Source organism: Piliocolobus tephrosceles, chromosome 17, assembly GCF_002776525.5.
Source record: "Piliocolobus tephrosceles isolate RC106 chromosome 17, ASM277652v3, whole genome shotgun sequence".
Lineage (NCBI taxonomy): Eukaryota > Metazoa > Chordata > Mammalia > Primates > Cercopithecidae > Piliocolobus > Piliocolobus tephrosceles.
The window spans coordinates 54,186,880-54,198,288 of NC_045450.1; the positions used below are offsets into that span (position 1 = coordinate 54,186,880).

The window sequence follows — 11,409 nt, forward strand, 5'->3', positions numbered from 1 at the left end:
AAAAAAAAAAAGAAAATATTTTTCCTATTTTGAAGTCAGAAGAATCCCACTTCACTTGATAACTGGCATAACAACTTTACAACTAATGTTTTTGGCTTTTCTCCAACAGGCTGCATGTTAAATGGCCAAGAGGTGAGGCTTACTATTCACTATGAAAATGGATTCACCATCTCCAGGGAAAATGGAGGCTCCAGCAGCATATTATACCGCTACCCCTTTGAAAGGCTGAAGATGTCTGCTGATGATGGCATCCGAAATCTATACTTGGATTTTGGTGGTCCCGAGGGAGAACTGGTAAGATTGTTTCTGATTTTGGTGGTCCCGAGGGAGAACTGGTAAGAGTGTTTCTGAAACACGTTTATCTAATAGATGTTCTCTTTCCTTCTCATTACTTCTTACCCCTTATATACAAAATCATGGACTGACATTCCATTTAGAACCATGAAATTTTTAATTAAATTTTTTTTTTTTTTTAAGATGGGGTCTCTGTCACCCAGGCTGGAGTGTAGTAGTGCGATCATAGCTCCCTGCAGCCTGTACCTCCTGGGCTGAAGTGATCCTCCTGCCTCAGCCTTCTGAGTAACTGGGGACTGGACTATAGGCGTGTGCCACCATGCCTGGCCAATGTTTGTGTTTTTTGTAGAGATGAGGTCTCGCTTTGCTGCCCAGGATGGTCTTGAACTCCTGTCTTCAAGTGATCTTCCCATCTTGGCCTCCCGAGGTGTTGGGATTACAGGTGTGAGCCACAGTATCTGCTGTTCCTCAGTTTTCCAGATGACATTGGGTGTTGGTTTTTGTTATCATTTTTCTTTTTCTTTTTTATTTTTTTTTGAGATGAAGTCTCGCTTTGTCACCCAGGCTGGAGTGCAGTGGCACCATCTCAGCTCACTGCAACCTCTGCCTCTGTGGTTCAAGTGATTCTCCTGCCTCAGCCTCCTGAGCAGCTGAGATTACATGCATGTGCCACCACACCTGGCTGATTTTTCTTTTTTTTTAGTAGAGATGGGGTTTCACCGTGTTAGCCAGGATGGTCTTGATCTCCTGACCTCATAATCCGCTGGCTTTGGCCTCCCAAAGTGCTGGGATTACAGGCATGAGCCACCGCGCCTGGTCTTAGATTTTAAATCCTCTACTATTTAGTTCTTCCTGCCAGGCATGGTGGAACCCAGTACATCACCAGTTGTCTCCTAATCGGGGATGTGAAACCTCACACCAGTATTATGACATGGAATAAACTTACTCCATAGTGCACTTTTGCCTGTGGCTTTAAGTTCCCAAGAGTGTCCATAGCTCTGGCACATTCTTTACCTACCTTAAAAGTAAATTTACTTTGCATCTTCATGTATTCAGTTGTCTGTATATGGCAGTGAGGTAGTGATACTTAGTGTCCTTTCTCCACAGACCATGGACCTGCACTCTTGTCCGAAGCCGATTGTATTTGTGTTGCACACATTCTTATCGGCCAAAGTCACTCGTATGGGACTGCTTGTATGAGCAACAAAAAATCAGAAAAGAGCCTTGACTGTCACAAGAAATATTTCCACCTCAAAACACACACACACACACACACACACAGAGAAAACTCTTTGCTCTCTCCTTCAGCACAGTGCCTTCCCAAGGACCTGCAAATCACTGCTGAACCATAACCGTGTTTAAAGAAGAGCCTACCTTTCACAGTCTACCTTGGCCAGATATTCTAGGACTCTAAAAGGCTCCAAAATGAAGCTGTTGATTTATTCTCATTTCATAATATGGTTTATCAGTAATTAGGTTTGTTTCGCCTGCTAAAAAGAATGGCTCATTGTTTTCCTTTTTAGACATAATCAAATACCCAAGCATTGTTTTCTTTTTCTTCTCCCTGTAGGATTTGTGTTGTGCTTAGCCTTGATCTCTTGTTCAGAACAATTGTCCCTTCCCAGGTGCTAGCTTGCAGCAGCCTGTTGCTTCATGAGCATTCCAGATAGGTTGTATGTCTTGGAATTTACTGTCCTCACTAGCTCCTTCCACCATAGGAAGTCCTTGAGTTGTATCACCAAAGGGTTGTTCCATTTGCCCTGGCTCTCCCTCTATCTCGGTCTGGCCATCACTTCCCACCTTATCCCAAGCTTTCCCACTCTTAAGTGCTGTCTCTAGGACTTAGGACTTGCAAATTTGATTTGCCTTGCCTTCCACTTCCTTTCTAGTGGTGACTGAGTTGAAAAGCAAGTTGGAAGCCACTCTGCTTTGAAAGAAAAGTTTTGCTTGGTTTAGGTTTTTCCATTTTATTTTTGGTAGGAGCCGGGGGATATTGTGAGATTCATTTTAAATGAAAATCCTCTTCCTAGGTTAAGCCATTTTTTTAATTGCTTACCAAATGTGCCTTTGGTTAGGGTTAGTGGAGCTTTATTAGTCACTATTTGAGTAACTGGAAATCACTGCCATTTCAAGGAGATCACCTATCCTAGTTTTGAGGAATAGTCTTTGAGGTGGGTTTCCTTAATGGCATCTCTTCTAGTAGGCAGATCTCTTTAAGCAAGATAAATCCTGAAGAGCCAGCCTGCTTGAGGAGTAGACTTGGTGGGTGAAGCCAGCTCTTCCGCATAAGCATCATGTCGAGTTGTTTTGGGGCTGCCCAAAAACAAAGGGATGCAGCATCCTGGCCGTGGCCTGGCCCTTTGTGGCAGCAGTGGCATGGACAAGGAACTGCTAATTGAAGACTTAGTGTTGGCTTCACAGCACACTCTACAGTGGGCAGGGTGATGAGACTGTGGAACAGCTGCCTGCTTTTGGTTAAGCATTGCCAGATGTCATCATTAGGACACAGTAGCAGTAAGATTACTGATGTTGTAGTGTTAGAAAATCACACTCAGCTTGTTTTTCCTAATTTTGAAGGAGGTATATATCTGCAAACATTTAAAATGGTATAATATCAATATAAAATATCAAAATTAGCATAGTCCCTGGATCTCAAAGAATAGGTAATATTGACTTGGATGTTCTTTATGCTCTCTGAAGAAAGGTCTAGGGAAAGTTCTTGTTTGCTTGATTGATCAAGTGTGCCATAGAAGAATGTGAGCGCTGTGGTGGGTGGAGGAGGATGTCACTTCAGATGGGGCAGACACGGGGAGAAAAGAAGAGAAAAATACACCTGTGTGTGCAAAATGAGCTATTTGGTTTCAATGCAGCCTGACCGGTGGGAGGACCCATGAGCAGAGAGAATTCTAGGTCAACATTGTAACTCTATTGTCCTCCTTCACCGGAAGTCAGCCCCACTTCTTCATTACAGTGAAACCAACAGTATGCAGAGGTTGGAAAGAGATGCCTGTTCTTCCCCCAGCTTCATGTAATTGTCGAAGTTCCAAAGATGAATTATCTGAACTGCTTAAAACTGGAAATTAAAATCTAGACAAGAATATGTCTTTCAAAAGCTCTTTATATTTTGAAAATTCATAAACCTAAGATTGGCTCCATCTCAGATAAATTTTTTTTTTTTTTTTTGAGACGGAGTCTCGTTCTGTCTCCCAGGCTGGAGTGCAGTGGGATGATCTTGGCTCACTGCAACCTCCACCTCCTAGGTTCAAGTGATTCTCCTGAGTAGCTGGGATTATAGCCGCCTACCACCACACCCGGCTAATTTTTGTATTTTTAGTAGAGGCAGGGTTTTACCATGTTGGCTAGGCTGGTCTTGAACTCCCGACCTCAAGTGATCCGCCTGCCTTGGCCTCCCAAAGTGCTGGGACTATAGGTGTGAGCCACCGTGCCTGGCCCACAATAAATTTTCATTTCAGGGAAGGAAAAAAATCTCTTGAAGGTCCAGAGATGATTTCTGGAATCAGAATTTCAATATGTAATATCCTCAGGTAGGCAGTCTTGAACCCTCTGTGCAGTGAGAGCATTATTAATATGAGATGTTGAATGATGCCTTTACAGACTTCAGCAGCAAAGCCATTTGGTTGAGGTTTTCTGTGTTAGTGTGAAAGGCTAAGCCACTGAGGTTTGCAGGGGAGCTTCTGAGCCACCCTGCTCGTTGGTTATATGAAGATGTAAAATAGGTGGAATTAAAGTGTGAGCAGGAAAGGCAAGGCATGTGCATTTTCACTTATTTTGTTTGGTCAAGGTTAAACTGACATGTATAGCACTGAGGTCTGTAGGGTTCTTAATAATATCTTTTGAGTCTTGGTGTGAAATGAAAGAATGGGAGGTTGCCTTTGTCCATTAGCAGCCCCAAGAACCAGAGCTCTTTTGCTGCTTGTCTTACATACTTAAGAGCTCACCAATCATGATGACCAAGGTTGTTCTTCAATCAAATGTGTTTGTGGGATTTTCAATCCACAAATGAAGTGCTCTCTAATGAATGGGACACCATGATAAATATGTATTTATATTTAGATGCCAAAGTATGGCAAATTATTTCCAAATGATAACTAAAAATGGGCATTTTCAATATTCTACCTTTTTTGTAGAACCAGCTCACTTTTCATTTCTTTTTCATTTTGAATTAAGAAAATTGTTGAGGATGTGGTAGGTTCCAGTGTGTGGAATGGAAAGGAAACTGCAGAATAGTGTCCGCTCCCCATTCAGAGGGACTGCTTCCTGTGCCCCCAGACCCGAGGCTTCGACAGCTTCTCCACATTCCACACAGATGCCTAGGAGCAGCCGGTTGGTATGTGAAAAGGCTCCCACCTTTTCTTCTAAAACTTCTCTCCTTTCTCTCCATAAAAAGAAAAGGAAAGGAACAAAAGAAAAACGTTCAGTTTTTCTTTTTCCGATAAGTCCTTTCCTGAAGTCATCAAATGAAACATTATCTGGAAATTAGTGTCTAATGTCTTATATGAAGAAATACTTAAATGTATGTTCATACAGTATTTATTAGATAGTTGTAACTGTAAACTCACCTTCCTAGTAGATAAGAGTTTCAGGTTAAATACTGGGACATATATAGGCAGTCAAAAATACTACTTTAAATGTCATTCACCTATTTTAAACCCATTTTAGCACATTTTAGGCCAAAGAAGGTCTGATAGTGCCTGTTTTTATGTTCTCTACTCTCACAAACTTTGTTACTGAAAATTATTGCATGGCAGGAGAGATTGGATTATTTATTTCTTATATTTTTATAACAACAAATACCTAGCATTATTAATGATTGTTTTCCTAATTTATCCTCCTAAGTTGAATGGTAACAAAGCTTTTCAGCTGAATGAATGCACTTAGCTGATAAAACAGAATTTGTTCTTTTTTTTTCCTTCTTTTTTTTGTGAGACAGGTTCTCACTCTGTCACCTAGGCTGGAGTGCAGTGGTATGATCATAGCTGACTGCAGCCTCAACCTTCTGGGCTCAAATGATCCTTTCACCTCAGCCTCCTGAGTAGCTGGGACCACAGGTGTGTGCCACCACACCTGGCTAATTTTTATGTTTTTTTTTTTTTTGTTTGTTTTGTTTGTTTTGGTTTTTGTAGTGACAGGTTTTCGCCATGTTGCCCAGGCTGATCTTGAACTCTTGTGCTCAAGCAATCCTTCTGCCTCGGCCTCCCAAACTGCTGGGATTACAGATGTGAGCCACTGCACCTGGCCCCAGAAATTACACATAAAAAAAAATTTAAGCTGTGTGGAATCTGGACAAGGCTATGTTTCTCCTAGAAACAGGTTTTGCTGTAAATGGTTTTGATAGACAAAAGCATGAGAAAAGGTTATAATAGATTTTTTTTTAAATTGTGTGAGAAACTCCAGGTCTTCTTGCTTAACTTATATGCATGTGGATATATTTGTTTTCAAAGCCGTGGAAGAATCTCTGTTCATATATTTTAATGCAAATTACCTTGTATGCTGCTATGCAAATTCTATTAAAAGCCCTACCTGCTTAAGAGTTAAACATTTTTGAAACTTTCAGGGAAGACCTGTAGACTCAAGCACTTTCTCTGCTCTTTTGTATCTTATCTTGGACACTTATGCTGAATTATGTTATTATTTTCACTGGTTATAAGCTATTCCTTGTACATAATATTTAAACTATCCAAATATCCAGCATACATTTCCACGTGGCTGCCAGAGGCTGTTGATGCCATGAATGAAATGGCTGGTTAGAAAAGCCAAAGGTCGTCTTCTTTCAATCCCTAGTGAATAAGTAAAATGTCAGATCTCTTTGGTCTCAAAGCAAATTGCTCTGATCGGATCAAATATCTATGTAATGAAAAGAGACTTATTTAAATTTGGGATTCTGCTTAAACTTTAAGTTGAATTTGACTGTAGTCACGTTCATTCTTTTTATATATCTCTGTCAGGTAGGACATTAAGTACCAGGTGGTATTATACTCTACTTTGAGTTTGGAAATCACTTTCAGTTAAATTTCCGTTGTTATTTTGGCTTTTTTTTTTTTTTTTAACACCACTGCAGATGAAAGTAGAGCAGTCTGCCGTCTCCTACTGCTCTTTCTCCTACTGCTCTTTCTCTGTGCCCTTATTTTAATTGCTTGGTAATCTAAAATTATTCTGACTTTCCACATACTGTCTTTAAAAACCTATTGTAGCATTCTGCCCCCCTCCACCCTTTAAGCTAAATCTTTCACTGTGCTGGATACATAGACACTCAATAAATGTGTGATGATAGTTCTAAAATAATTCTATATATCAGGGTTATGTATTTTTGAGCAATATAATTATTCCTATGCTGTGATGTTAAATGGAATTTATTTTATACTAGTAATAGACTGCTTAAGTGGCTGAGTTGAAACCCTTTCTCTAAAAAAACAAAAACATCTGGCAGATGAGTGACACAAATTCATTCTCTTAAAGGATAGAATTTCAAGTTAAGGGTAAGGTACAATAAATAGGCACATAGAGCACATCTGGGTTTTTTGTGTGTGTGTCTCTCTTTGACTAGCTAAAGTGCCAGCTAGAAGAATGGTTGTTACGTAGTAACTCAGAAGAATCTTTTAATGAGTTTCCTCTTTTGTTTCAAAACATAAACTTGAGCTTCATTTCTTGCCACCTCTATTCTTTCTTCCCACGTTGGGCAACTGAACTGAAGCTTATTCTAGTTTTAGAAGAGGATCCACATTTAATGTGTAATGCATAAATATGCCTTTTGCAAATTATTGCTTGTTCTCCAGTGAACATTTGATCATATTCAACAGAAATCCACCATATAAGCCATAATCCTTGAATTGCCCCTTTTAAAATAGATTGGTTAAAGCCAAAAACCTATATACAAAGAAATAATACTTCATTGTATTGTAGGTTTGGGAATCCTGGTTAGATTTATAATTTCTGGCCGAGTGCGGTGGCTCATGCCTGTAATCCCAGTACTTTGGGAGCCCGAGGGCGGTGGATCACCTGAGGTCAGGAGTTTGAGACCAGCCTGGCCAACATAGTGAAACCCCATCACTACTAAAAATACAAAAAGTTAGCTGGGCGTGGTGACGCGTGCCTGTAGTCCCAGCTACTCGGGAGGCTGAGGTGGGAGAATTGCTCGAACCCGGGAGGCAGAAGTTGCAGTGAGCTGAGATTGTGTCATTGCCCTCCAGCCTGGGCAACAGAGTGAGACTTCATCTCCAAAAAAAGAAAAATATTTATAATTTCTGAGTCCTCTAAGTACCTTTCCCAGTTTTGCAATAATCTTACGTCCATGCTATTGACACTGATTTTGAAACTGGAAAGCTAATTAATGACATATTAATTCATGTGTTCTTTTACCTAATAAACATGTATTAATGTATAGTTCTACATCAGGCATTCTGAAGGGTCCAAAAGAAAGTTCGTGCCCTCAAGTAGCACACAATCCATTATTTCTCAGTCACACCATGCCCTCTGCTTACCATTCAGCAGTTAAGTAATTCATCACTTCGTATTTTTACCAAAGTACATTACAAGTCTGTTAATCTGGATCTGGCAAACTGGAAAATGTTTGAAGGGATACTCAGGCTTTGATCCATGCCAACATGAAAGGACTCCAAGCACATTTAAGTAGGCTGGTCTTTTCATCATGCATGATTTTTTTTTTAAATACAAAATCAGACTTTAATTTGGGAAAGAGAACAGTATACAGTATCCTTTGTAAGATAAATCACAACAACAAAAATTTTATTGCCCTAAGTAGATAAATGAGAAAGTCTTTTTTTAAAAAAAAAAAATGCTTCTTTAACTATAACAGCAAAACTAAATGCATATTTTATCAACCCCTTATTTCTAAATGTTGCTGTATTTCCACACTTAAACTATTTAAACATTTCATTTGCTGAAAGTCCTTATATACATGGTAGACGGAGTATTTCTCCATTAATGATAGATCAAAATGAAGATATTTTAAAAATAACAAAATCAGGCCAAGGCAGGAGGATCACTTTAGCCCAGGAGGTCCAGACCAGCCTGGGCAACACAGCAGGACCCCCGACTCTGTCTAAAAAATTAAAAAAAAAAAAAATTGTTTAACATTTAAAAAATAAATACAAATTAACAACATTTCACTTATTCCAGGACACGCTGGCATTCGGACTCAGTGAAAAGGGCACTTAAAGAAAATAAGGCTGACTGAATGAATGTTTTCCATAATTTTCACACAATAACAGTCCCTTTCTATCCGGCTTGCCTTCCATTTATCTCTAGGGTTAGCCTTTCAGGCAACATCCTTAGTCATGCCCACAAAGTACCTGAGCTATCAGTGATTGGAATGGCATAGGGAACCGAATTACATGGGTGCCCTCCCCTTGGTTTTCAAGTATCCTGGAGTTGTGCACAAAAATTAGGTCATGCCTTCAGTGTCTTGTTCTTTAAACCTACCCTTTGACAAGGTGCTAATGATTGTATGTTGTTAAAACCAGCACATAAGTATTGTAAATGTGTGTTCCTCCTAGGTTAGAAGAAATGCTTTTCCTTCTCTCTGGGTCCTGTTAAAGCGGGTGTCAGTTGTGTCTTTTCACCTCGATTTGTGAATTAATAGAATTGGGGGGAGAGGAAATGATGATGTAAATTACGTTTCAGATTTGGCACAGTCATCATTCTCGATGATATTCTCACTTTGTAGCAAATCTGTCCTTATCGTAAGAACAGGTTAGAGAATTTTCCCTCCACTATACGACTGCAGTATTATATTTACAATCCACTGGATGAGTGCAGCATTATAAGACCTTGGTGCCCAGAAAAAATCTGTGTCCTTTTTGGTACCAAACCTGAGGTCTTTTGGAAGATAATGTAGAAAACCACTACCTATTGAAGGCCTGTTTTGGCTAGTCTGCAAACTCTGATGAAACCTGCTTATGTGGATTCTTTCCCACACTGCTTTCATTTTTAAGTATAAAGACTTAGAAAACTAGAATAATGCTTTTACAAATAATTAAAAAGTATGCGATGTTCTGGGTTTTTTTCCTTCTTTTTAGAACCTGTATTTAAACAAGACTTCTTTTTAAGTCTTGTTTGAAATTTAAGTCTCAGATCTTCTGGATACCAAATCAAAAACCCAAGGCGTAAAACAGGGCAGTATTTGTGTTCCTAATTTGAAAAAGCTTTATGTATACTCTATAAATATAGATGCATAAACACTTCCCCTTGAGTAGCACATCAACATACAGCATTGTACATTACAATGAAAATGTGTAACTTAAGGGTATTATATATATAAATATATACCTTTGTAACCTTTATACTGTAAATAAAAAAGTTGCTTTAGTCACGTGTTTTTGTTTTTGTTTTTGTTTTTCCAATTTTTAAAATGCTGAAATAGTTTTGAACCTACAGGAAAGTTAAGAAACAGTACAAATCTCCTTCACCCAAATCTCCCAGTTGTTAACATTTTGCCATATTTATTCCATTACTTTGTCTTTTTCTGATATGATTCTCTAGTGAGGAGTTCTAAAACATAAGGACAGTCCCTGCATTGCCACCATACAGCCCTCCTAATCAGGAAATCAACATTGGCACACCACTACCCATTCCATGGACCCCATTCAAATGCTGCCAGCCATCCTGGCCATGTCCTGTTCTCTCTGGCCGGGATCCTGGCCAGTACCACTTTCTTGCCTTTTGTCGCCGCGTCTCAGTTCTTCAGTCTGGAATGCTCCTCAGCCTCTAAGTCTCATGTGCCTGAGTCTCAGCACAGGTCTTTCATTCTGCAGCACAGCTCTCCAGCTGGCTCTGTTCGTTGTCGCCTCACAAGCAGGCTGTGTCATACGCTCTTGGCAGAGGTGCCATGATGCCATGCTGTCTTCAGGGTATCATGTCAGGAGACACACGGGGGCCACGTATCCCACCACCAGGGGTGTTCCCTTCGGTCGCCTAGTCAAGCTAGTGTCCTCATTGTTTTCTCCTTTTTATTTATTTATTTATTTAGAGACGGAGTTCCGCTCTTGTCGCCCAGGCTGGAGTGCAATGGCGCGGTCTTGGCTCACTGCAACCTCCGCCTCCCAGATTCAAGTGATCCTCCTGCCTTAGCCTCCCGAGTAGCTGGGACTACATATGCCTACCACCATGCCCGGCTAATTTTTTTGTATTTTTAGTAGAGATGGGGTTTCAGCATCTTGGCCAGGCTGGTCTTGAACTCGTGACATCGTGATCCACCCGCCTCGGCCTCCCAAAGTGCTAGGATTACAGGCATGAGCCACTGCGCCCGGCCTATTTTTTTTAATTTAGCGACGAGGTCTTACTATGTTGCCCAAGCTGGTCTTGATCCTCGGCTCAAGCAGTCCTCCTGCCTTGGCCTCCCAAAATGCTGGAATTACAGGCGTGAGCCACCATACCCAGCCCTAGAACTGTTTTCATCATTGTATCCCCAGAAACTAGCTCACAACGCTGTACACAGTAGGTGTGCATGCATGTAATCCCAGCTACTGGGGAGGCTGAAGCAGGAGAATCTCTTGAACCCCGGAGGCGGAGGTTGCCATAAGCCGAGATCATGCCACTGCACTCCAGCCTAGGCGACAGAGCAAGAAGACTCCGTATCAGTCAAAGCAAAACATAACTGGCTTTAGACAGTCAGCGGCATCCCACCAGGTATTGAGCCCCGTTGTGGGGCACACACTGTTTACATTAGCCAGCTCATTTATTCCCCACAAAAGCCAGACAAGGGAGGGGCTAATTATAATCGTGCAGTATTAAACATAGAGAAACCAAAGCTCTGATAAGTTCGTTTTATTGCGAGGATAAAACTGCCCGATGGGCGTTGTCATTCTAAGCGAGGTCAGGATTTCCGGATTCTATCCCGCTCCGCCCCTTGCCCCGCCCTGAGAACGTACGTCCTGCCAGGCCCCGCCCCGGCCTTGTCCCACCCACCCCGTTCCCGCCCCCTGTCCGTCTCGCCCTAGTCCCACCTCCTCCCCGCCCGCCCTCGCCCCCAGTCAGCCCCGCCTCTCGAACCGCCCCCTGCCCTCGCCGCGGCAGGGAGTCGTGCCTGCAGTGCGGGCCGTGGCCGCTAGGGGGCAGCCGCTCAGCTCGGGCCCGACC

At 41.4% G+C, this 11,409-nt stretch overlaps 1 protein-coding gene across 1 annotated transcript in view; it reads left to right on the forward strand.

The window, feature by feature from the left end:
- SNTB2 (syntrophin beta 2) overlaps window positions 1–1,555 on the forward strand; it is a 116,120-nt gene extending 114,565 nt beyond the window's left edge. Inside the window, exons 6-7 of the mRNA XM_023210285.3 lie at window positions 110–294; window positions 1,402–1,555. Of these exons, the coding sequence (XP_023066053.1) occupies window positions 110–294; window positions 1,402–1,494 (278 nt within the window). The 3' untranslated portion in view covers window positions 1,495–1,555. The remainder of the gene's footprint in view (window positions 1–109; window positions 295–1,401) is intronic.
- The last annotated feature ends 9,854 nt before the right edge of the window (window positions 1,556–11,409 follow it).